Here is a 27,246-nt window from a genome sequence, read left to right as displayed (position 1 = left end):
TAATTGATCATTAGAAAACCCTTCTGCAATTATGTTAGCACAGATGAAAACTGTTGTCCTGATTATAGAAGCAATGATTTCTTGTGTTGAAAATGTGCCCTCATTTACAATATTGCTTTGTAAATGTTTCCCTTACCTTGGTTGAATAGTTTATTCTCACTTATTGTGGGTGTTGGGTAGGCAGTTGCAAAGATGATGTGAAGTATTGTAACAAAATGTGTTTTTGAGGTCTTATTTGCTATTTTTTATTTTATTTATGTCATGTTTTTCACCAATGTTTTCTTCTTTATGAAATTGAACGGTATTGAAGCAGGCGCTATAGCCTACATTTCACTTTGTAAACGTAATCTAAGGAAGGCTCTACTGCGCATGCTCTTGGGGGCGGGTGACAGATGACGATCGACTTCACTGTACAATACTTTGTGAAAGCCCGCTCTCCTGGTTGACACACACGTTTGTGTTGAAGAAGCACGATGCTCCGAATTGTGTTATCCCGAACTTTGCCTCGAATCTCTGGCATTTCGAATTGTCAGTATTCTGCAGCCGCCATCCCGGTACCAAACGCACAGCCCGAAGTCCATTACAACAAGGTAAGCGATAAGCATTCACAACATGTAAATGACCTGTTGAGTAGCTATTATCATTGTTGCACACGACTGAAATGATCGGTTTTAGTGTAGTTCTGCCTTGTGAAATTCATTGCAAGGCAACTAGGCTTACGTGAGAATTGCAATATCTTTTGGACTAGATGCATTTTTATACATTTTTGCTTGACTAGCTAGCCTACTTGTTTATAACTCTTGTTGACATTAAAACGCTTGACCTGATTGAACCATGTGATTACGTACTTATCCGATACATTGGGTCAACTGAATTACATATTCACTAGATTATTGTTCGGTATGATGGTGTTGTGCAAAACTGTAATGTGGCAGACAGCCAGAAACCTTCCTGGGTTGCATTAATACAACGTTTGCTAGAGTTGAAAGAACAGCTTGTACATAGAGAGCCACAACACATAATGTACATGCATGTGTTTCTGTTCAATTGTTTTGGGGGAATTTATAAAGAGACTTCTATACCACTGCAATATTATGGCAGAGACAGTATCTTACAATACGGCACAAATAAAAACTGAAGGCACGTAATGGGATGTAACTGGACAATACAGTGTTTATACTGGCTCCCAATAAATTTTTGGTCTGTTGGATGATAGAGTTGTGATAACATCTGTAATCTAAACATAGAGCCTAATCAAATCTCCTCTGTCTCATTACAGCTGTTCATCAATAACCAGTGGCAGGATGCCGTCAGCAAGAGGTCCTTCCCCACCATCAACCCAGCCACAGGAGAGGTCATCTGTCAGGTGGCTGAGGCAGACAAGGTCAGTGGCTGGAACTGCCTTGAAACCTGGCCCTGTTCTGTCTAATTACAAGACTTACAACCTTGGTTCCTTGGAATAATCACTGATCCAATATAATTGGATAGGTGAAAGCAGGGGTTCCACTAGCCTACATAGCTTGGACCTATGCAGTTGTAATGACTGTCTCAAGGGAGGGAGGAAGGAAGACGGCATTTTCAAAGCATTTGAACAGGCCCCTCACTGTTCCTGTATTCAACAACACTACATCCTTGACATGCTAAGACAACAACAAGTTGCCTGAAGCAGAAACATGACGTGTGGTAGGAGGACGAGAGGGTGAAATAACCAGGGGAAAAGTGAACCTAAACAACAGGCGTAATTAGAGCACAATCTTGTAGAGGCCAGGTGTGTGACCATCTTTTTTGTGTTATTACACTGTCATAATTGAATTACTTGAGGAGTCATTTTTTAAATGATGCCTGATGATCGAAGGGTTGAAACGTTGTTGTAAGTTAATATCACCTACGAGCATGAGCAGCAGTGTGAGGCGTTGTCATTTCTATTTTCCATTTAAAAAAAAAAAAAATGATATGACCTAATATTTATTTTCATCTCCCTCTGTTTTCCCTCTGGCCTCCCTCTGTCTTTCCAGGCAGATGTGGACAAGGCTGTGAAGGCTGCCAGGGAGGCCTTTCGGTTTGGGTCACCATGGAGACGCATGGACGCATCGGACCGCGGGCTGCTCCTGAGCCGGCTGGCAGACGCAATCGAGAGGGACACAGCCTACCTAGCGGTCAGTGACGCCGTCCCATTACTGCTGGTCAATGGAAATGATTCACCTGAAGTGGTGTTATGAGCGGCTAATTAGATGCACAACATTCCTGTTCTGGCACTCATGCCAAAGAAAGCAGTTGTTTGGGTGGTATTAGAGTTTACATGTGTGGCACAGTGCTTTGTCTGATGACAAATGTTACCTTCCAGTGGTGGAAACGTTTTACCCAGAAATATTATCTTCAAAAAAATGTATGTTAATATAGATTTATTTGGCTTGTAAACAGCAGCACCATATTTTGCAGAGTCACTGTGTTAGTCCTGTATTCCACAGGTTGCTGACCTGAGCAGCTCCCACGCTGAAGTCACATGGCAGAGATAGAGACACAGAGTCACTGTTAGTCCTGTATTCCACAGGTTGCTGGCCTAAGCAGCACCCACACTGAAGTCACATGGCAGAGATAGACGCAGAGTCACTGTTAGTCCTGTATTCCACAGGTTGCTGGCCTAAGCAGCACCCACACTGAAGTCACATGGTAGAGATAGAGACGCAGAGTCACTGTTAGTCCTGTATTCCACAGGTTGCTGACCTGAGCAGCACCCGCACTGAAGTCACATGGTAGAGATAGAGACGCAGAGTCACTGTTAGTCCTGTATTCCACAGGTTGCTGACCTGAGCAGCTCCCACGCTGAAGTCACATGGTAGATAGAGACGCAGGGTTGTGGCTAGGTCACATGATCAACACTGAGAATCTGCAGTGGAAGTGGTGTAAAATAATTCCTTAGTGCTGCTCTTCCAAGACATACACAAAGCATATCTGTTGATGTTATGTTACAGGTTTTGATTGTTTGGTGAAAGTAATAGGGGAAAGGCTATGGTGGTGAAAGGGTTTCTCTGGGCTTGTTTTGATAAAAGAATGAACGGCCTCAGCACAGGACGCTGCCCTACTTTGCTTGGTAAATGAGGCCCTGCTAAAATCGCAAGGATTGGTTCTTGGGAGAGAGAAAAAAGCTGCTTAGGTTGTGTGTGTGTGTGTGTGTGTGAGGGGTGTATTATAAGAGAGTAGGATTTAGGTTGGACTTGATTAACTACTGTCAGATTGGCTTATCAGGGGTGCAAGGTCCATCAGGTCTGGAAATAGCACTGATTCTGTCCACTGAACTTGCTCCACCTACATGTTAAATATGGATATGGTGTGTATGTGAGAGGGAGTGTGTCCAGAGCCAACTCCAGTGACTCGTTAGTACTTGTAAGACTGGCCCAAGTATGTACAGTACCCAAGTATGTATGTACTTGTAAGACTGTTCCAAGTATGTACAGTCCAATGTGCTCAAAATGAACTGTATGTGCCTGTAAATGTTGTATATAGATACATTTTGCAGTGTGTGTTATGTTGACCACATGTACTCTTCTGTTCCCATTTGCCAAGCCAAATAAATGGTGCGTGGACAAAAAATAATCTTTTGATTCACTCTTGACGATGAGCCAATTAATTCCCTGGGGTTTGTCTTGCTTGTGCAACGGTCTGTTTTTCAAAATATTGGATTATAATGTGACTTAACTAAAGTTACTGGTGTTTAACTGGACTCTGAACTGATTAACACCCTGTAGCAGCAAATAGTCTCTGTAATTTGATATGACAATGTTATAGTATAACATCTGTTTGGCCCATTAGCAGCATGTTACAGAGCCTACCTCTCAATACATACTGTATGCTTCTGTGTACAACACTGATTATCCATTAGCTTTTTCTAGGAAGGTATAGCAATCTGGCATTTTTCTTAAATTCAACATTTTTTATGGGGTAAGATCAGCTTTAACATTGCAGATGGCTTCCAGCAATGTAATTGTCTGCATGGTTTCCAATCCCCGATATAAACCAAAAAATATATATATAAACCTATACATACATACATACATACATACATACATACATACATACATACATACATACATACATACACACACACACACACACACACACACACACACACACACACACACACACACACACACACACACACACACACACACACACACACACACACACACATACATACATACATACATACATACATACATACACTGCTTTCAGAAAGTATTCAGACCCATTTACTTTTTTCACATTTTGTTACATTACAGACTTATTCTAAAAATGGATTTTAAAAACTGATCTCCTCAATCTACACACAGTACTCCATAATGAAAAAGCAAAAACAGATTTAAAAAAAAATGTTTGCAAATATATTAACAATACAAAAAATGAAATATTACATTTGCATAAGTATTTAGACCCTTTACTCAGTACTTTGTTGAAGCACCTTCGGCAGCGATTACAGCCTCAAGTCTTTTTGTGTATGACGCTACAAGCTTGGCACACCTGTATTTGGGGAGTTTCTCCCATTCTTCCCTGCAATCATCTCAAGCTCTGTCAGGTTGGATGGGGTGCGTCACTGCACAGTTATTTTCAGGTTATTTGTTAGATCGGGTTCAAGTTCGTGCTCTGGCTTGGCCACTCAAGGAAATTCAGAGACTTGTGCCAAAGCCACTCCTGTGTTGTCTTGGCTGTGTGCTTCGGGTCGTTGTCCTGTTGGAAGGTGAACCTTCGCCCCAGTCTGAGGTCCTGAGCAATCTGGAGCAGGTTTTCATCAAGGATATCTCTGTACTTTGCTCCGTTCATCTTTCCCTCGATCCTTATTAGTCTCCCAATCCCCGCCGCTGAAAAACATCCCCACCACCATGCTTCACCGTAGGGATGGTGTCAGGTTTCCTCCAGATGTGATGCTTGGCATTCAGGCCAAAGAGTTCCATCTTGGTTTCATCAGACCAGATAATGTTATTTCTAATGGTCTGAGAGTCCTTTAGGTACCTTTTGGATAACTCCAAGCGAGCTGTCATATGCCGACAGACAAGTTCCTTATTTTTCCCCACTTGACTCTTCCATTTTTGCAGTAATGCTGCAATTAGTTGGTTGTAATTTTGTGCAGAGTAGACATTTCTATATATTTTTGTTAGCTGCATGTGTGACAACTCCACCAGTCCTATTTATGATATAATTTACAAAGATAATCCCTATTTTTTTAAATATATATTCAATATATTTATATATTATCAATTAGTATATTTGAGTTTAACCATAATATTTTTTTCTGTATTTTCTGGTGGATTCAACTGAAATTGCAACCAAGTTTCTATGGCTTGTTTTTAAAAAAGCGATATTTTGGAGATTATTTCATTTTCAAATAACCGAAAGTCAGAGGTTGTAATCTGAATAAAAGGGAAAAGGGCATTCTTGAACATGTGGTGAGACATTCTTACTAATCTGCTAGAGAACCAGTTCGTATTAAGTTTAACTCTTGTATGAATGTAGTCTTTAGTGAGAGGTCTAATGCTTTGATATTGAATCATTTCTGCCCTTCGAATTCATATTCATTATATAAATAGGCTCTTTTAATTTTGTCTGGCTTGCCGTTCCAAATAAAATTGAATATTTTTTTGCTCATGTAATTTAAAAAAACAAGTAGCTAGGTATAGGTAAGCCCATAAGCATATACAGTTGAAGTCAGAAGTTTACACACACTTTGGTTGGAGTCATTAAAACTAATTTTTTTCAACCATTCCACAAAATTCTTCTAAACTAGTTGGCAAGTTGGTTAGGACATCTACTTTGTGCATGACAAGTCATTTTTCCAACAATTGTTTACAGACAGATTATTTCACTTATAAGTCACTGTATCACAATTCCAGTGGGTCAGAAGTTTATATAGACTGTGCCTTTAAACAGCTTGGAAAATTCCAGAAAATTGTCATGGCTATAGAAGCTTCTGATAGGCTAATTGACATCATTTGAGTCAATTGGAGGTGTAGCTGTCAATGTATTTCAAGGCCTACCTTCAAACTCAGTGCCTCTTTGCTTGACATCATGGGAAAATCAAAAGAAATCAGCCAAGACCTTGTAAAAAAACTGTGTAGACCTCCACAAGTCTGGTTCGTCCTTGGGAGCAATTTCCAAACACCTGAAGGTACCATGTGCATATGTACAAACAATAGTACGCAAGTATAAACACCATGGGACCATGCAGCCGTCATACCGCTCAGGAAGGAGATGTGTTCTGTCTCCAAGAGATGAACGTACTTTGGTACAAAAGTGCAAATCAATCCCAGAACAACAGCAAATTACCTTGTGAAGATGCTGGAGGAAACAGATACAAAAGTATCTATATCCACAGTAAAACAAGGCCTATATCGACATAACCTGAAAGACCGCTCAGCAAGGAAGAAGCCACTGCTCCAAAACCGCCATAAAAAAGCCAGACTATGGCTTGCAACTGCACATGGAGAAATGTCCTCTGATCTGATGAAACAAAAATTTGGCCATAATGACCATCGTTGTGTTTGGAGGAAAAAGGGGGAGGCTTGCAAGCTGAAGAACACCATCCCAACCGTGAAGTACGGGGGTGGCAGCATCATGTTGTGGGGGTGCTTTGCTGCGGGAGGGACTGGTGCACTTCACAAAATAGATGGCATCATGAGGGAGGGAAATTATGTGGATATTGTCAAGATTTGGCCAGGGTTGTTCCGGTTTTTGGTCACTAGATGCCCCCATTGTGCCTTTTGACCTTTTGTTTTCCCTTGATCCCCATTATTATTTGCACCTGTGCCTCGTTTCCCCTGATTGTATTTAAACCCTTTGTTTTCCTCTGTTCTTTGCTCTGTGTTTGTATGTTAGCACCCAGCCCTAGTACTCTGAGAACTCTTGTTGATCCCGGTGGACTCTCTTGTGGAATTCTGTTTTTTGTTCTTGTTTGTTTGTTTTTTGAGTATCTTTTGAGGCTTTTTGTGCTTTACCTTCCACCTTGTGGATTTACCTTTTTTGTCTTGGAGGATTACCTTTGTTCTTGTAGGATTCCTTTTGAGGTTGTGGAGTTACATGTTTTCCTGAAGAACTTCACTTTTTACTTCATTAAATACACCGTCTCAAGTACTGCTGTGTCTGCCTCATCTTCTGGGTTCTGCCGACTATTCGTGGCTCAGTTGGTTAAGTGACTGTTTCTCACTCCGGAGACCCGGGTTCGTAACCGGGTCCTGACAGATATATTGAAGCATCTCAAGACATCATTCAGGAAGTTAAAGCTTTGTCGCAAATGGGTCTTCCAAATGGACAATGACCCCAAGCATATTTCCAAAGTTGTGGCAAAATGACTTAAGGACAACAAAGTAAAGGTATTGGAGCGGCCATCACAAAGCCCTGACCTCAATCCTATAGAAAATGTGTGGGCAGAACTGAAAAAGCGTGTGCGAGCAAGGAGGCTTACAAACCTGACTCAGTTACACCAGCTCTGTCAGGAGGAATGGGACAAAATTCACCCAACTTATTGTGGGAAGCTTGTGGAAGGCTACCCGAAACGTTTGACCCAAGTTAAACAATTTAAAGGCAATGCTACCAAATACTAATTGAGTGTATGTAAACTTCTGACCCACTGGGAATGCGACGAAAGAAATAAAAGCTGAAATAAATCATTCTCTCTACTATTATTCTGACATTTCACATTCTAAAAATAAAGTGGTGACCCAAACTGACCAAAGACGGCATTTGTACTTGGATTAAATGTCAGGAATTGTGAAATACTGAGTTGAAATGTATTTGGCTAGGGTGTATGTAAACTTCCGACTTCAACTGACAGGTATTCTCCTCTCCATGGTAGCAAGATCTTATCTATTTTTGCAAACTTTCTGTTAAAATGTATTGTAGTGAGATCATTTTTTTCTGTCGGGATATGAATACCGAGTATGTCCACATCATCATCAGACTATTTTATTGGTAAACTACACGGTAATGTAAAAGTTGTATTTTTTTTAGTGATCCAATACGTAATATAGTAATTACACTTATCATCATTTGGTTTTAATCCAGAGAGGTTAGCAAAAGTATGTAGATCCTCTGAGGCTGTGGAGGGATTCTAATGGTGGTGTTAAAAGAAAACATGAATCAACAGCGTACAATGACTCCTTTTTGTTTGACAATGTTTCGTAATACAGAATACAGCCTTGCTACTATCTGTCCTCAATCAAACTTCATCAGTTAGGCCATGGCGGAACTCTGACACTTTGACCTTATTTTGCCATAGGAACTGGAGACCCTGGACAATGGGAAGCCCTATGCCGTGTCCTACAGCGTGGACGTGCCCATGGTGGTCAAGTGCCTCAGGTCAGTCACATTAATATACATTGCAGTGTGTATGTGTGAGAGCAGTGAAATGAACGCATGCATTAAGTCCTTGGGGGATCAGGCTTTCAGCTCGACTGCCGACGGCCTCTGGAATGCCCTCCCGGATCACCTGAAGGCACCACAGACTCTGGGATCCTTTAAAACATTCCTAAAAACCTTTCTCTTTTGCAAGGCTTTCAGTTGATAGCTGTGCTCCTTGGTGACCCTTGTAGTGTCAGCTGTGTTCTTTGTGTCAGTTGCATTCTAGTTTTTATTTATTTTTTATGCACTTTGATATTATTCTGTATAATGAAAAGCTTTACAAATGTAATTTATTATTATTATTACTTTCTGCAAACCAAAATGTATGAGTTGTCATAAATCATAAGTGCCAGATGTGGCATTATGCTATATGGTTGAATGTTTGTAGGGCAAGGTAGAGACAGAATGGTGGGAAACACAGGGGGGGAAAAGAGGGTGAGACTGACTGTGATGGGAAAGAGAGGGGGGGAAAAGGGGGTGAGACTGACTGTGATGGGAAAGAGAGGGGGAAAAGAGACCGACTGTGACGGGAAAGAGAGGGGGAAAAATAGGGTGAGACTGACTGATGGGAAAGAGAGGGGGGAAAAGAGGGTGAGACTGACTGTGATGGGAAAAGAGGGTGAGACTGACTGTGATGGGAAAGAGAGGGGGGGAAAAGAGGGTGAGACTGACTGTGAATTAGTTCTTACAAGAATGTGACTGCAGACTGCCAAACCTCCCTTATTTGTATTTGATTGGCTGGCACCCAGCACCATGACCTAGACTGCTTACTGTATACTCACTGTGGATCCGATCACTATCTCAATCTACTGTCTGCTTGTTTACCTTTTAATAGATTGGAAATAGACTAATTTACAGTTTCCTTCTTTGAAAAAATAAATAACTGAATTTCCCTCTACTCTTGATATCTGAAACTATAGTTTCTGCAGTTCTATTTCATAATAAACATTTATACATAGTAACCCTACTGAGTCTAGTGTCCTGGTATTTACTGAGTATGGAATGTAGTGAGTACGTAAAGCAGTTGAGACATATTGACACCCCCCATATCCCTTTTGATGTATTTGAAAGGTGTAAAATTTGGGGGATTCTTGAGTTCAAGTGTTGTCTGTCTGTCTGTGTGTGCATGTGTTTGCACAGGTACTATGCAGGCTGGGCAGATAAGTGGGAGGGGAAGACCATTCCCATTGATGGAGACTTCTTCTGCTACACCCGTCATGAGCCCATCGGTGTGTGTGGCCAGATCATCCCGGTGAGTGAGTGAAGGAGCTGTTCAGTGGTTAGGAATGGACCTCCTTGATGAATCTTAAACTGTTCAGGGGTTAGGAATGGACCTCCTTGATGAACCTTAAGCTGTTCAGGGGTTAGGAATGGACCTCCTTGATGAACCTTAAACCGTTCAGGGGTTAGGAATGGACCTCCTTGATGAATCTTAAACTGTTCAGGGGTTAGGAATGGACCTCCTTGATGAATCTTAAGCTGTTCAGGGGTTAGGAATGGACCTCCTTGATGAATCTTAAGCTGTTCAGGGGTTAGGAATGGACCTCCTTGATGAACCTTAAACCATTCAGGGGTTAGGAATGGACCTCCTTGATGAATCTTAAGCTGTTCAGGGGTTAGGAATGGACCTCCTTGATGAATCTTAAGCTGTTCAGGGGTTTGGAAGAACAAGTTCTTATTTACAACTGCGACCTGGCCAAGATAAAGCAAAGCAGTGTGACACAAACAACACAGAGTTACACATGGGATCAAGATAAGGTAAGGCAATAAATAGGCCATAGTGGCGAAATAATTACAATTTAGCATTAACACTGGAGTGATAGATGAGCAGAAGATGAATGTGCAAGTAGAGATACTGGGGTGCAAAGGAGCAAAAACATAAATAACAATATGGGGATGAGGTAGTTGGGTGCGCTTTTTACAAATGGGCTGTGTACTGGTGCAATTCTCGGTAAGCTGCTCTGACAGCTGATGCTTAAAGTTAGTGAGGGAGATATAAGACTCCAGCTTCAGTGATTTTTGCAGTTCGTTCCAGTCATTGGCAGCAGAGAACTGGAAGGAAAGGCAGCCAAAGGAGGATTTGGCTTTGGGGATGGCCAGTGAAATATACCTGCTGGAGCGCGTTCTATAGGTGGGTGCTGCTATGGTGACCAGTGAGCTGAGATAAGGCGGGGCTTTACCTCACAAAGACTTATAGATGACCTAGAACCAGTGGGTTTGGCGACGAATATGAAGCGAGGACCAGCCAACGAGAGAATACAGGTCGCAGTGGTGGGTAGTATATGGGGCTTTGGTAACAAAACGGATGGCACTGTGATCGACTACATCCAATTAGTGTTAGAGGCTATTTTGTAAATGACCAGCGTTGCCATTTTGTGGCCCCTTTCCTCTTGCCTGTGAGAGCAGGTTTGTTTGCTCTGTCTGTCATGGTGAAATAGACTGGGAGTGGAGAGGAATTAAGAGCAGGCAGAGCAGTTTCAGTGAGCTGGCTTCAGTCCCACCAGTCTCATGTTGAAAGAGACTGGGAGGGGGGAGAGGGGTAATATAAGGTGACACCCTGCCTCCAAAACCTGGTACGGCTGCAAGGCTGTGTTGTGTAAATATAGTGGCAGCCTGGACTTTAATGTGTTGAGTGCATGCATGGATTTATGTCTGTGTACTTTGCACACGTTTGACATGGTCTGTCTTCACTCTACCGTTCACTGTCTTCCTCTCTATCTTCCCTCAGTGGAACTTCCCTCTGCTGATGCAGGCATGGAAGCTGGGGCCAGCTCTGGCTACAGGCAACACTGTGGTGATGAAGGTGGCTGAGCAGACCCCCCTCACTGCCCTGTATGTGGCCAGTCTCATCAAGGAGGTTTGTACACTAATACACACACACATAACACACCCTCCTTACCACACTTCTTAAGCTCCCACCCCCCTCTCTCTCTATCTCCTCTCAGGTTGGTTTCCCTCCAGGTGTGGTGAACATCCTGCCTGGTATGGGTCCATCTGCTGGTTCTGCCATCGCCTCCCACATGGATGTGGATAAGGTGGCTTTCACAGGATCTACTGAGGTAAGACAGACTGCCCATACCTCAGGCATCTCAAAGAACTGAGTCACTGCTTTCAAAGGGCCAATGTGTTTTGGTTTATTAGTGTCTGTATGAGAATGAACTCTGTACTGTCTAAGCAGCTCCATGTGTCCAGGTAGGTCACCTGATCCAGCAGGCATCTGGCTCCAGCAACCTGAAGAAGGTCACTCTGGAGCTGGGAGGAAAGAGCCCCAACATAATCATGTCTGATGCCAACAGTGAGTATGGCTCAAGGCGACTTTACTTTTGGGATGGGCATCCAGTTAGAAATATGTCAAAAATGGGAACACTTCATTTGGATAGTCTGTTACAGATTAAATAAATACACCTTCGGCTTCAGGTCAAAACCTTGCTCAGCTATAATGTTTGCACTGCAGTGACAAATGCAGGATATGGCCAGAAAACGTACCTCAATCCAGGGATGGAAGATGTCCCTGTATTCCTAATTATCTCATTATCCGATATGGAAAATCGAAATACTGCTAGTTTTTTTAACTGCCTTTTTCATCAGCATGCTAGGCTAGCTAATGCTAAAGCAGCCCATTGGATTCCACAACTCTTCCGGCAGCTACTCACCCCAAGGCCAGGTGTCAATTTCATGGAGTCCAATGCTGCAAAACGTCAAGTGGAAACATATCGGCTATGTATGACTGTGTTCTCTCTCTCTTTCTGCAGTGGCGGAGGCGGTGGAACAGTCCCACTTTGCCCTGTTCTTTAACCAGGGCCAGTGCTGCTGTGCCGGCTCCCGTACATACGTGCAGGACACCATCTATGATGAGTTTATGGAGCGCAGTGTGGAGCGGGCCAAGAGCAGGGTGGTGGGAGACCCCTTCAACATGAAGACTGAGCAGGGACCGCAGGTTAGAAATACTGCATGGTGCACAAACACACACCTAGACGAGTAGAGTAGGAGTTGAAGACACACACCCAGATGATTAGAGTAGGAGTTGAAGACACACACCCAGACGAGTAGAGTAGGAGTTGAAGACGCACACACAGACGAGTAGAGTAGGAGTTGAAGACACACCCAGATGAGTAGGAGTTGAAGACGCACACCCAGATGAGTAGAGTAGGAGTTGAAGACACACACCCAGATGAGTAGAGTAGGAGTTGAAGACGCACACCCAAACATAAGACACTGGATAAAAATAGAAGAGCTGCACACTATATTGTACTGAAATAACTGTGGTACCAGCATTTCCAAATGCAGAGCCTTTATCAGAAAACAACTACAAGAATGCATGTGCATTGCATACATATACACAAGCACATGTAGTCTGGTTTGGTTTATAACTCTCTCCCTAACACATTTATAAGGCACCCACTTACGAGCACTGTAAAACGGTTCCCTATCTAGGTGGATGAGGAACAGTTCAAGAAGATTCTGGGCTACATCAGCAGTGGGAAGCGTGAGGGGGCCAAGCTGATGTGCGGGGGAGGGGTGGCTGCAGACCGTGGCTACTTCATCCAACCAACCATTTTTGGAGATGTCCAGGACGGCATGACCATCGCACGTGAGGAGGTACAGCAATGCATTGTCATTATTAACAACTCACTCTTCATGAAACTGGCTGTCAAGTTTCACCATTTTGGCCCCTGGGGCTGCCTTGACAGAATCCCCCTACTGGCTATACCCATGAAAATGAAAAGCCTGTATATTTTGGTTGTCTAAAGTATATTTGTGTTGCTATTCTGAAGCTAGAATCCTTAGTTGCTACATAAATTTTTCAACTTGTAAATTAATGATATATACCAATTGATTCTTAAAGAATATAATGTATAAATGGCTCATGAGCTTAGTTCATATCCTGTCATACCCCATCAGAACTTACAATATAAGCTTGTTTTACCTCAGTGTTTGTAAACAACAAATGTAAACAAACAAGTATAGCCTCAAAACATGGTTAAACCTACACATTGGATATCACGGATGGTCAGTCCTTGCCGTCTATGTACAGTCTATGAATTTGAGTGGTTACATTTTTCAGCGAAACTGTGGCGAGGAGAACACTTTTGTTTCAATGAATTCTAGATCATACATGTGTAACATGTTCTCTTCAGAGAACCGATCTCTTTATGTTAATTCTTTAAATTCATTTCTCCTCTATAACAGATCTTTGGGCCGGTGATGCAGATCCTGAAGTTTAAGACTCTGGAGGAGGTGGTTGAGAGAGCCAACGACACAAAGTACGGCCTGGCAGCTGCTGTCTTCACCAAAGACATCGACAAGGCCCACTACATCTCTAGCGGACTTCGCGCTGGCACTGTCTGGTACGCTGATTTCTAGCTTACTTTATTTTACAATATGTCCATCAAATTGTCAATTTCTTTCCGTAGTATTAAGGTCCAGAGGTTGGCTGAAGTTGACCCATTTATAATCAGCTAATTGTGTATATGGTTTGTCCATTTCTTTCTCTTAAGGATTAACTGCTATGATGTGTTTGGAGCACAAGCCCCCTTTGGTGGCTACAAATATTCTGGTAACGGTCGTGAGCTGGGAGAGTATGGCCTGGACAACTACACTGAAGTGAAAACGGTAAGGACCCCATAACCACCACAATACTGTAGGGTAAAATGTTCAGGCCCCAGTGGGCCACATGCGTAAATGTATGAACGCTGTTGCCACGTTACATACGTAATAAACAGCAACATCTCACAAGCAGCTGTATCTATGTTCACAAAATGTGTTAATGTCAAAGCTTCAAAACACATTTTATTCTTTACCTCAGGTAACGATCAAGGTCCCTCAGAAAAACTCGTAAAGACGTCTGAACTCTGCCTCCAATCAAGGAAACGAACTGACCATAGGAAGTCTCTATGGAACTAAATCAGCCTCAGTTATTCAGTTGGACTTTAATATGGTGAATCCCTGCTACAATGCAGAGTAGTTTTGTACTCTTGTAGAGTGAAAGGGATTTTGGATAATAAATGCACTGGATATACGCTATTACTTGCTTTGAACCTACTGTCATCTGATTGGACAAACATTAATTGCAAAAGTGTTTTATTAGTAGGCAAACAATTCAAATGCTTTTAAGTAGGAAAACCGTATGGGATTACAAAATATAGATATAGACTGAAAAGAAACAAAACACAGTAGTGGCAGTTCTAGTGCCACACAACACAAGTCATATGTCTCAACATCTGTACATTATCTAGGTTGAAGTGTTTAACTCTGGATTGCAGTTTGAAAATAGGCTGCTGTATTATGGTCAGGTGTAACGATAATGATATAGCATATAGGGAAGAAGTAACCAAACATTTAGGTAAGAGTATACCATACAGACTGCACACCACAGAGAAAGGATTGACAGAGAGAGTGTGCTTTCCTTTGGTAGACAGGTCACCGTCAGAGAGATGACCCAAGAGATGAAGAAGATAAGCAAGCTGAAAGTGATAGATTTACCCTCGTAGGTTTTGGGCAGGTCAGTTCCCATGTAGGCAAAACTAAAGCATGCAATACCCAGCAAAACGGCAAACAGTACTATCACATAAAAGATGGGGTTGACTCCATATGTGCAATCCAAAATTACCTCGCTATACAATGTTATCTGATTGGGCTTGGGTCCTTCAATGGCTATCCACAAAATGCACAGAAACAGCATTATGACTGTGTTTGTGATAATAGTGATCCACTGACCACCATGCTTGACCCAGAAATCATACGCTTTGGGCAGTTTGGCGGCCATTTTGAAGATACAGACAATCTGGAAGGAGCGAACAGCGAGACAGGACAGGCAGGCCACATAGAAGACTATAAACACAGAAATGCGTACGGTGCAGATGGCCTCTGTGGGTTTGCCGATGTAGAGGAAGACGCTGGAGGAGGACATGGACAAGCAACACCACATGAAGAAGCAGAGCCTCCCACCGGCTGACTTTACCACAGGGGTGTCATGCTTACAAAGGAACAGAACCAATATGGTAATTGAGATGAGGATGATGGAAATGGCCTGGAACATCAGAATGCAGATACTCTATAGAGCGCTTAGTGCATGAGGTACTGCCATTCCTGGGCCACTCATCCTTTTGGCATGCTATGCAGCTGTAGGGATCAGCTGTTGGGAGAGGAAGGGAAGAGAACATCTGGGTGACAGATTCTAATATGTGTACAGATAACAATTTTTGTCATGTGATTCATAGGTAATAAATGGTGCCAGGTGTTCTGTCTGACGGATTGACCTGTCAAGGAAAACTCCAGGCAAAAACAAATGTTGCTCAGTACCTGTGTGGTTGATGTACTTTCCATCAGAGCAGATCTCACACTCAAAACAGCAGGTGTGGAAGCCAGTTTGAAGAAGTACTAACCTTTGTGCCCTCAATCCAATGTATGAGAGTTTCATTAATATGGAAGCTTGGTGTGGGGTTGGTAACATATGAGGCATTGTCCACATTAGAACATGTTTTATTTCTGCAGTCCCAGTGTACAATGTCGTAATGAGCCGGTGGGTCCCCGTTCTCATCAATCTCTATACTTTGATTGTCCAATTTGAATTTGACCTGTTTTAGTGCCTCCGTGACCTGGGAATGCAAGACAAAATGGTCAAATAAAAGATGGCATCAATTAATAACCATATTTTTGGTGATGTGGTTGACACAGTTCCCTGTCCCACACCGCAAAGCACTGTGGAGTGCATGAGCCACAGCATACACTGCAGAGTAGATGACAAAGCTGTATGTCGGGTTCTCTCCAATAATTGTCTGGGCACTGGTGGAGTTGCAGTCAGAGCAAATCCGTCCACATCTTTCCTTCAAGTCCATGTCTGCATGCATTCTCATGTCTGGATGTTACTGTGTTGTTAATGAACTCATCAAATCCTCTCAGGTCCTTGTGCCTCTGTACAGTGACACCTAAGACCGTCCCTATCCTCTCAATCTGACTCTTCTTGATCAACTCTTGGTTCATGGACCATGTCTCACTAGCGATCCATATCTTCTCCTTCACTCTGAGATCTATGGCCTTTTGGATGAAAGGAATGACAAACTCCACATTGGCAAAGACTACAATAACCTGGACATTGAACATGGCTATGTTGTTGAATAGACGCCCTATTAAGGATTGGTTTTGGGGAATGGTGTCTTGGTACGCCAAACAGATGTTAGCTGGTCTAATCCTATCCTGAAAAACTGTCAAGGCATCTCTGCTGTAGTCATTGTCACCACCGATGAAAGCCACCCAGTTCCAGTTGAACTGTTGGAGTATACGGACTATAGACTCCATCTGATATGTCACTGGGAATGGTTCGGAAAAAGGAGGGAAATCTGTTTTTGGAGCTCTGTTAGACACTTGATGCCCCATGAGTCACCTGTTGAAGTAAATCACAAAACAATAATGCTTTTGTGAGAACAAGGATTGTTACAGTACAGGTATATTTATATTGCAATGTTCTACAGACCCATTCCTGAAGAGTACAAACACAAGGCAGCTACTGTATAAATAGCACCATCATGAGGTTATATTGTGCCATAAAATACTACTCACCATTGGAATCATCTCAGACATGTACAGAGGGGCGACACTGATGGTTTGGCTGCTTCCAAACAGGCCAGTGACTGAGATGACTTTAGGTCTGTAGTTTGTACCGTTCCACACTGGGATGGCTCCTCTTCCCTTTTGGGTCAGAAAGTCCAGAGCAGCCCCATAACTGAGCAAGTCAGAGCAGTAGTCAAAAATCTCATAGCCCAGGCTGACACCAGGCAACAGCAATGTGGAGTTGTTGATCTCTTCAATAGCAAACCTCATGACTTGAATCTGCTGGTAGCTTGCTGAGGAAAATTTAAACCTGGAATGTAGAAGGTTGCATAGTTTTACTATCAATGTGTGCAACAAAACAGTTTGACATTTACATGATTATTTTTTCCCCCAGTGGTGAAAGCAGACTTTGCCTTACCTGTGACATTGAAGCACCTCAGGTTCTGTTTTCAGTTTCAGTCGCTGGACCAGTCCCTCCATACTTCTCATGCAGCTGGTATAGTCCCCCCACAATGTAGTCTCCATCTAGGCTCAGTCGCGGTAAAGAGGAGCATGTGTCACTTTGTTTCACCAGGTGAAATGACACCATCACCACAAGAAACAACATTGTAGATTTTGAAGTAAGACTGAGTTGATAGAGCAGAGGATGAAATGCTCTCCATCTACCGAGGTGACTGATACCAATCATCTTTCACTATTTCACATGTTGCATTACTTCCTTGATTTTGTTCCATGCCCCAGATACCAGGATAACCACAACCACCTTTCCATGTTCAGGCTATTATGGAAACATGTCTTGAGATATTTTCATAAACCTGTCAGGTCTTTCACACATCCCTTAATACAAAATAATTAGACATTTCCACCAGAGGAGGCTGGTGGGAGGAGCTATAGGACGGGCACATGAATGGATGGAATGGAATAAACTAGCGGTGTGGGTAAAATCACTGGGGAAGCCAAGCCAGAATAAAAAGCCATATTACAACCTGTGTTGTGATAATTGCATTGTTTACTCTATAATGTGTTAGTTCATATGCCTTGACACCGTGATACAGAGGCCTAAGGCTGAGACAATAACAAGACACAGTGGCAGAATAAATTCAACCATGCCTTTGTTTAATCACTAAAACAGAGAGCAACCTGTCTGGTGAAGTCCACAAAGCATATTGCATGTACCAATCAGTTACATGACCTACAGCATGGTCAAGCAAGTTCATGTTTCCAACATTTTAGGACCACTAAAGAACTATTGATTTAGAATCATGGCGAGTTACCGCAAGGCGCAAAGAAAACATGAGCTGCCTCCACTATTCCAGCACAATTTCACCTTCAACATCATCAAATCAACTCTGCGTAGTCTAATAAAGTGACAACTAAAAGATACCAAAAACAATTTAGTCCATTAAACATAAGATAAATATGATGTCGTCATGCGTGTTTGTAAAAATAGAAAAAACATGTTGACTCACCATACTTGTAGAGAATGCCAATGCCATCCTCCTCTCTTTCATGTTTACGAAACGGTCTATCACTCTGTCATACAGTACACACTTTCATTTTTTGTCCTAGGCTGCCTGGCTAAAATGCTTGCCCGCTAGCCTAATTTAGGAAAGGGCCAAATTTAGATAACTAGCTAATCACCAGAGGACAACAATACATGAGATGCACAACCAGTTTGTCAATATTTGCTCTCGATGCAATGTGATTGGAATGAAGCCAAATCCAAACTGACTTCCCTTTTTGGAACCCGACAGCACTATGCAATTTACATATGTTCATCATCATTTGCATCTCAAAGACACTGTTCATGCACCACTTGTTGCCATCCCCACAAAATAGCTTGAAACAGAGTTTTACATCGGTCCTGCCTAGGGTTGCATGTAGCGACCAAGGTGGCTCCGATAGACATGCAGCTCTGTTTCTAGCTCCTAATGCTAAATAGGTGTATGCGGCCAATACAATTTGAACGGGAGGGTATATTACTGGTAACTTTCAAAGTTTACCAGTAAACTACCAGCATTTGGGTAATTTAATTTTTTTTTTTTTTTTTGATCACAGGACATAGTGGTACTTCAGATTATCACAGATGTCTAATTATCTCTGGCCCTCTGCATGGCCTTATTTATCACATGTAAAATATATGAATTAATCATATAACATGATCCTAAATATAAACCATCAACTTAGAGAATACCATTTGTCTTAATATGAGGATTTCAGCATTAAATAAGCTTTATTTTTTAAACTTATCTTTGTTAATGTTTCCGCACCAGACTGGTGGCAGTTGTGAAAAGTCAAGTTGGAAGAGTTGCAGAGTTTGAAAATAATGCCATCTTTAAGATTGTTTCATTAATTAGGTTATTTTCTAATTAACCATATGGTCCATCCACTAGAAACTCATGGACCCAAATATAGATTTTTAAAAAAATACTATGAATGCATTAAAAAACATTTTAAAATTGCATATTCAACAACTTACAAAAGAATTGAAGCTGAAATTGAGATTTTATTTTAGGAATAAGGCCCGTTTTTCTTTTGAAGCCAGGAGGCTAGTATCAGCTACATTTATGCCTTTACTAGACTATGGGAATATTTTATATTTGAATGCTTCTACTCAGTGTTTGAGATCAATTGACACTCTTTACCATGGCACTTTGAGATTTATTTTAAACTGCAAAACCCTGGCACTTGCACCACTGCACTTTGTATACCAGGGCTGGCTGGCCTTCTCTAGTCACTCGTAGACTCGGGCACTAGTATACTTTTATTTACAAAGCCATTTTGGGTTTACTACCTTTTTATTGTTCAGAAATGTGTTGGGTACTCTCTTCGTTCTCTGGACCTTATCCTGCTAAATGTTCCAAATGTCCGAACTGAATTTGGTAAATTTGGGGCTTTTATGTACTCTGCGCCATCGTCTTGGCACGCTTTACAACATACTTTTAAACTGGAAAAACTTGTCCCGTTTGGTATTTTGTTATACTCTTGTGAATTCTATGGTTTTTACTAGATTACTTGTAGTTTTTCAGGTTTGTAATTTCTTTAATGATTTGGTGCTGCCCATCTTGGCCAGGACGCTCTTGAAAAATAGATTTTAAATCTCAATGAGACCTTCCTGGTTAAATAAAATAAATATTCAAGTATAAATGACCAAAGTTGGCATAGATTAGCTTTTAGTTAACAAAATTACAGAATGTTCCAGGAACTTTGGTAAATTACCAGTGGCTTTGCAACCCTAGTTCTGCAGTCTCCCTCTGAGCTCCCTGTCATTTTTGTGTGTAAAATAGTTGTACCCTTCAGAGAATGCCATGTTTACATCTTCAATATACATCCCTCAAATGCCCAGCTACCATAAACATTCAGAGCATTGTTCATTGCTTATATCAAGGGTAATTCAATATTCAATCATACAAGGACACTTTGGTGTAATTATTCTTATGAAATATTTAATTTAAAGTTAATGTTCCAATAGGGACAGAAGTTTCCAGCACAGCAAGCTTGTCCTGAAAATAAATAGATACATTTTAAAACAGCTGGTATGACAAACACTTCAAATGATTGCAACTTAAACTGACATTAAAACTCAAGTAGGCAGCATTGAAACAGTCACTAGACTATGAAAACTAACCTTTGTGGATGGTTTCCAAAACCTCCCCAGCTCTTCCTCTAGGGCTGGTCCTTGGTAATCTTCTCTCCACTCGGCAGGCTCCATGTACCCCTGCAGAAATGCTGCCGCTTCGTCCACCAAAGGCATCTGTCCAACCGCCACTCTCTCTACCTTTGACCCTTCTATCCCAGCAACCTGCTCCTTAGCTTTCTTTGACACCTTAGCATTCATGGTGACACTTGACATGTTCCACTGAGCTACGTCCTTAACCGTCACAGTATTCTCCTCAGGTTCTTGTTCCAAAGTTATACTTGATGTCACTTGTTCTGTGCCAATCTCTTCAGCTGCCACTTCAATCATCTCCTTCTCAGCCCGTTTGTCCTCAATCGGTTCCTCCACACTCCCTTCTTTTCTGGCTACCACCCCCTCCTCTCCTAGAAATGTCCCTTCCTGCACCTCCTCTACCTTATTCATAACAGCAACTGACATGTTTTTCTCCTCCTCCCAAGGAGCGACTGCCAAGCTTTTAAACTTCACCTTCTCCACTCTATAAGTGACTGCCAAGGTCTCCTCTACCCTTTCCTCACCATCTGGCTGTCTCTCCTCAGCCTGAACGGGGAAACTCTTCTTCCTGTCCTCCAACACTCTCCAGGGTTTACTGGTGATCAGGCTTTTCACTGAAGGAGATGTCAAGGCTGGCCCTGGTTACATCAGGCAGAACCACAAGTTACAGATCAACATAGATTAATTCTTCAAAACAATGTAAGATGAATTAGAGAGAAAAGAGGTGTTCCAGCATTGACTGTGTTGTATACTTACAAAACTCTGACACTTCACAGACAGAATCACAGCAGGAGCACACAGAGGGAGGGCCATACAGCTCCTCCCACCTAACAAGAAATAACAACCAGGGGTGTAATCATTAGTCAAAAACATTTTGCAACAAAAACGAGTTTCTATTGGACAAATCCAGGTAGGTCACTTACTGTTTCATTAGCTTTCTAGTGAATAAACCCCTGGTTAACCAGTGCAAAAAACAATGTAGCATGAAATAAATAACTGAATTACTTATGTTGTCATCATCAGTGTCCTACACATTGATCATGACCAGTCTATGTAACTTGTAATGTAATTCTTGAGTAAATGATTGTGAGCGACAGTGGTGTAAAGGCAAAAATACTTTGAAGTACAACCCTTTTGGGGAGATCTGTACATTACTATGTATATAGATGTTTTATTTTTACTAGTTATTCCTAAAGAAAATTTACTTTTTACTCCCATACAGGTTCCCTGACACCCAAAAGTACTGGTTACATTTCAAATGCTTAGCAGGACAGAAAACTGTCAAATTCACACTTATCAAGAGAACTCCCGGTCATCACTACTGTACAAGGAATATGAGAAGATTTATAGCATTTACTTTTGATACTTAAGTAGATTTCAAATAAAATACTTAGATTTTTAAGTAGTATTTTACTGGGTGACTTACTTTTACTAGAGTATTAAAAGGTATCTTTACTTTTAATCAAGTATGACAATTGTGTACTTTCCCCACCACTGGATATAGAAATGCATCAGATTGGTTGAGGTTACTGTTGAGGTTACTGTTGAGGTTCCAAAAAGACAGTTTACCTTCCCACTGCTCTATTGTACGTGCAGGACTTGGCGCTGCGCTTTGAAGTGGATTTCATGACAGTCATAGTACAGTGCAGGTAGAGATGCTGTGGAACAGAGTATGAGAGATAGATATATACACACACCCCCTTATTCACTGGTGTTGTGGAAACATTTGTGTGCCATAAAAGGATATAGCCTAACCTTGGCAGTGATTTGGGGAAACAGGAAAGCATCCACAGTGAAGCGCAGGACATTTGACTCTCTGGAGAAGAACTGGGACTGACTGCCTTTCCGCTTGCTGTCCACCATACATCTAAAAACACATACACGCATATATACCCACTACTAGAATTGATTGATACAAATGCTACATCTACATCAGTGTGTGAGAATTTAAGTGTTTGATTACCCAAAGTTGTGAATGACTTCAAGGCGAGGTGTGGCATTTGGGTCATTGGATGACGTAACAAAGCAGGAATCAACAAACACACTCTCATCTTTGGGGACAAAAGCAGCGGAGGCGTTGAAGTACATTGGCTCCCCAAGCATATAGCCCTCTTCGGACGACAATTGTTCCCATTGCTCTGCATTTGGAGAGAAAGATTTCCCCTCATTCTCTGCCCCTTAAAAATCAACTTTCAAACTCTTGTAATGGGACATGTTTACTTACCATTGCATGCAGTGAGCCTAAAGATGTGTTTGCCATTCATACTCTTCAAGAGATTGCGGTCATGCACCTCGGGTACATAGCCAACTTTGTAGGAGTAGTGGAATCTGTTAAGGAAATGGATGGTAAAACAGCAAAAACCACTCATCACAGTAGTAAGACTGAAGTAGAAATGCCTACTTTAGACTAGTCTATTGGGCAGTATACCGATTATATATGCACTGAATGGGGAGGTTGAAAGGTATGGCTCTCATCACTGGCCCCTGTGGTTCTGGAGAAAAGCGAAGTGAGCTGGAGTACACCAGCTGGCCATTCATGGTCTGAAAGTCATTAACAGAATAAAAAGAGTACATATTTTAGGGTCAGTTTAAGTCTGCTCCTAATGGATAGTGGGGGCAAAATGTATCCCAACACATCTTACCGTTTGAGTACTGCCACAGTCATTCAAGTCATAATGGAAGTAAAAGAAAAGTGGGGTGACCCGGGTGACGGGGCAAGTGCCCAGGAAGAGCATGGAGGCCAGACACCTAAACCTGAGCTGACTTCTGTTGATGCGCACGGAGATCTGGTTGTACCCACACCACACCTCCACTCCACGCGGATTACGCACGGGAGAGAAGTGGTTGCGCTCTGGACTATTTTGTGGCGGAAACAAGAGGGTGGTGAAGATACTGGGGAAACGTATTTTCCCGAAGACTGGTCTGAACAATTCCCTATCGACGACGGGAACCGCCGAGTGCTGGAACATGGGAAGAAAGTAGTATGGTGGTTCTGACCGAGGGGCACCGGTGGCATCGTCTTCCCCTATCCGAGGCCTGATCACCTCACGCACTGGTACATTGCCCAGGAGGTGCCGCTCCGCAAATTGGTAGTCTTGATGCACTTGACCCTCCCATCGGTCAACATTAAAATCAGCTTCCGCTGATACTTGTGTGAATGGAAAGGCAGAAAAAATAAATGCAAACAGACAAAACATCCACGCAACTTGCGCCATGTTCAACGTGACCGCAGAAATAAAATAGTCCAGAGCGCCTCGTGGACACACTGTTGTTGGCAAACTAGACTGACCATTTAAAGATGAATGTTGTAGGCGCGTGTTAATTGCGCTCACCTGGTTTTGGCGCAACAATTACGCACTTGGCACACACGGCGACGTTCGTTGCATGTAGGCTACTGAGCGTAGATGATCAATTAATGATTCGATTCATTATATTTGCTATGACATATGAAAACGTTTTTTGCATTGCCTACTATGGTACAATGTAAACTTTGAGTATGTAATTGACTTATCTAGCCACCAGATGCCAGTATTAACTGTGCTCTCAATTTTACTCAGTGACTTGGGTGAATACAAAACTTGACCTTCACCTGTTATATTCATATTCAATAACTCTCAACTAGGAAGAGCGCAAATGTGTTGATGAACATGAGTCAAACGGTCCTAAATTTTCTTTCCAATTGCATGTAGTTTTATGGTATAGGTGACCATACTGACCCCCCCCCCTCACACACACACACAGAGACAACATGTTGAACTAAACAGCATTTCCATTGACAACGGAATAGATGAATGGAGGATTGTGCCAACGTAAGCTGAGACCAAAGATACAGCTAGGGGTATAGTGTAGGCCATCAGGGTAACAAGAACCTGTCTTTAACACTTCCGGTAGCACCTTTTCACCTTGATAGTAAATCAGCAATCAATGTATCTAGCTGTAATGCTGTTTACACTTTACTCAGAGCTGCCTGCTACTGTATATGGGCAACAATAAAATATTGTCACAAGACTGTCCAAACAATGAGACCGATTCCTAATAAGTTCATTAGCAGCTACACCAACTTTGTGGTTCTTCATGGACATCATCCCCACCACATCCAACACCAGTTACACTCAGGTACAAAAAAATGGATGAAATAACTTGAGGTCAAACGCAAATCTCAGATGTATTATGCCATGTCAGTGATCACTTAGCTTGCCACATCAACAGGTTGTCTGTGTGGTATAGGCCTGCTACTGTATGCACATTGCTCAGATGAGGGTCTGTCGACTGAAAGCTGAAAAAAAGCAGAAAGCTGTGATTTGCATTTGACCTTTGTGTGCAAAAGTATACTCTTTATTCTTATATATCCAACTTTATTCTTACCCAGTTTCCCCCATTCAGGCCCCGCCCAGTGGCTGACTTAAACTAAGTCAGTGTTTTAATACCACCTTTAACTGTTACATTTAGTCAATGCCCAACTTTCACCAGCAGGAAGAAGGCAACCAAACAAAAAACAGAAGAAAACAGGTTCATTTTTACCTTTTCTTTTTCTTGTTAAATAGTAATAAATACATGAGATGCAGTGGTTTATTTTTCCATTTTTTTCTGAAGCAGGAGGGTTAAAAAGTTTATTTTTATTTATTTATCTGTCTGTTTGTTTTCTTTAGCAGCAATCCGAACATGGTTGAAAGTGTAGATAGCAGCCGAGAGAGAAGTAGTTCACTTTTTTTTTTTTTACTTGATGGCAAACAGCACTCACAGAGTGTCGTGAAGGAGGGAGGGAAGGGGAGAACAAAAGACAGGAATAAGAAAAGAGGCCAGAGAAGTCACAGTCACGGGGGCTGTAGGGGTGAGGAGGGCATGAAAGTGTCCCCGAATAAGTATGTACTCCTCCCTCCTGCTATATATTGCCCCCCTCCCTTCCAACAGAAAAATGGGGCAGAGAGGAGAAGAGAGCGAGAGATCGAGACAGAGAGAGTTAGCAAGATTTGGCTTAGCATATCCAGAGTTACTCCAACCCAAAATGTGTTACGTTTCTGTAGTTTACGTTCCAAAACAAAAGTGAGTAAGAAAAGAGAGAGAAAGAGGGTGAAAGATTCTGGTTAGATGTTGAAGTAGAAGGCAGACTATTTTTTTTTTAAACAACAGGGAAGCATTTTGGTTTTCCTTGTGGCAAAATGTTTTGTTGTTTTTTGTTCTTCTTGAATCACTTCCTCCTTTTGTGAAGAAGTTCTGTTCCCCCTTTCCTCTTGAAAGCGTCTCACTTCGTCAAATGTTTCAGCCTCCTCATCGTATAGTTTCTCACTGTGTGGTGACTACGGTATTTGTCATTTGCTTCATTTAATTTCTATGATCTGTTTCATAGTTTCAGATATATAAGCCAGTGTCAAGCGAGAGAAGAAAATAAATGTAACAAAAGTGTGTGTGTGTCTCGGGGTTGAGATATACCTTACTGAAAAACAAACTAAAAAGACCCTAGTTTGTTTGTTTCTCTGTGTATGCGCAAGTGTTTTCTGTCCATCAGCAAATAAAACTAAACCTGTATAAATAAAAATGAATAAATAAACCACCTCTCAATTCAGCGCTCTTCTGATCTCCCCAGTTACCCTCCTCCTCATGTAGTGATGTTTAATAAATAAACCACCTCTCAATTCAGCGCTCTTCTGATCTCCCCAGTTACCCTCCTCCTCATGTAGTGATGTTTAATAAATAAACCACCTCTCAATTCAGCGCTCTTCTGATCTCCCCAGTTACCCTCCTCCTCATGTAGTGATGTTTAATAAATAAACCACCTCTCAATTCAGCGCTCTTCTGATCTCCCCAGTTACCCTCCTCCTCATGTAGTGATGTTTAATAAATAAACCACCTCTCAATTCAGCGCTCTTCTGATCTCCCCAGTTACCCTCCTCCTCATGTAGTGATGTTTAATAAATAAACCACCTTTCAATTCAGCGCTCTTCTGATCTCCCCAGTTACCCTCCTCCTCATGTAGTGATGTTTAATAAATAAACCACCTCTCAATTCAGCGCTCTTCTGATCTCCCCAGTTACCCTCCTCCTCATGTAGTGATGTTTAATAAATAAACCACCTCTCAATTCAGCGCTCTTCTGATCTCCCCAGTTACCCTCCGCCTCATGTAGTGATGTTTAATAAATAAAACATGTACAATTAAACCTAGACTTCAGAAAATCTAAACAAAAACAAAGAAAAAAAATAAGAATTTAAAAATAGCATAAGGGTACTCTCTCGTGCCTCCCTCTCCTTAACCAACAATTACCACTTTTCAAACCATTCATTTACCTTTGCGGTCTTCATTCCAAAAAACAACCCAAAAACAAAGATCTCGCTGCAAACCTTTCCTTAAATCACATAAAATCAAATAATATAATAATAATAATAACAATAAAACAAACTTATCTGAAACTTTCCATTCCAACTACTGAGCCCCGTTTCTTTCCTTCAACAAAAGAAAAACAAAGAAACTGAAAAAAGGATAAAAATGGTTTCAAAGCCTTCCCTCTCTCCCTCTCCCTCTCTTACTCTCCCTCTCCCTCTCTTACTCTCCCTCTCTTACTCTCCCTCTCTTACTCTCCCTCTCTTACTCTCCCTCTCTTACTCTCCCTCACTCACTCTCCCTCTCTTACTCTCCCTCTCTCACT

At 41.8% G+C, this 27,246-nt stretch overlaps 2 protein-coding genes and 2 pseudogenes across 2 annotated transcripts; 1 reads left to right on the top strand and 3 right to left on the bottom strand.

Annotated features, from left to right (window-relative positions):
- Positions 1 to 403: 403 nt before the first annotated feature.
- Positions 404 to 14,409, top strand: LOC124005165 (aldehyde dehydrogenase, mitochondrial-like). The gene is made up of 13 exons (XM_046314158.1): positions 404 to 590; positions 1,280 to 1,384; positions 2,016 to 2,156; positions 8,264 to 8,343; positions 9,526 to 9,637; positions 11,114 to 11,242; positions 11,331 to 11,444; positions 11,578 to 11,680; positions 12,138 to 12,322; positions 12,820 to 12,984; positions 13,576 to 13,733; positions 13,884 to 13,998; positions 14,192 to 14,409. The coding sequence occupies exons 1-13, from the start codon at positions 474 to 476 to the stop codon at positions 14,222 to 14,224; spliced, it is 1,557 nt and encodes a 518-aa protein (XP_046170114.1). The 5' UTR covers positions 404 to 473; the 3' UTR covers positions 14,225 to 14,409.
- On the bottom strand, positions 14,193 to 15,565 carry LOC124005166 (annotated as a pseudogene).
- A 620-nt stretch (positions 15,566 to 16,185) lies between these two features.
- LOC124005996 lies at positions 16,186 to 16,862 on the bottom strand (annotated as a pseudogene).
- A 3,497-nt stretch (positions 16,863 to 20,359) lies between these two features.
- zp3d.1 (zona pellucida glycoprotein 3d tandem duplicate 1) lies at positions 20,360 to 27,221 on the bottom strand. Its single transcript, XM_046315689.1, has 10 exons — positions 26,232 to 27,221; positions 23,248 to 26,157; positions 23,034 to 23,146; positions 22,830 to 22,933; positions 22,569 to 22,743; positions 22,361 to 22,472; positions 22,175 to 22,263; positions 21,362 to 21,432; positions 20,564 to 21,243; positions 20,360 to 20,438 (listed from the first exon to the last, which is right to left on the bottom strand). The coding sequence occupies exons 2-10, from the start codon at positions 23,818 to 23,820 to the stop codon at positions 20,382 to 20,384; spliced, it is 1,974 nt and encodes a 657-aa protein (XP_046171645.1). The 5' UTR covers positions 23,821 to 26,157; positions 26,232 to 27,221; the 3' UTR covers positions 20,360 to 20,381.
- Positions 27,222 to 27,246: the final 25 nt, after the last annotated feature.

The sequence above is a fragment of the Oncorhynchus gorbuscha genome, linkage group LG19 (genome assembly GCF_021184085.1).
Source record: "Oncorhynchus gorbuscha isolate QuinsamMale2020 ecotype Even-year linkage group LG19, OgorEven_v1.0, whole genome shotgun sequence".
Taxonomy (NCBI): domain Eukaryota; kingdom Metazoa; phylum Chordata; class Actinopteri; order Salmoniformes; family Salmonidae; genus Oncorhynchus; species Oncorhynchus gorbuscha.
The sequence above is the reverse complement of the archived record's forward strand: the minus strand, read 5'-3'. Positions and strand labels throughout refer to the sequence as shown.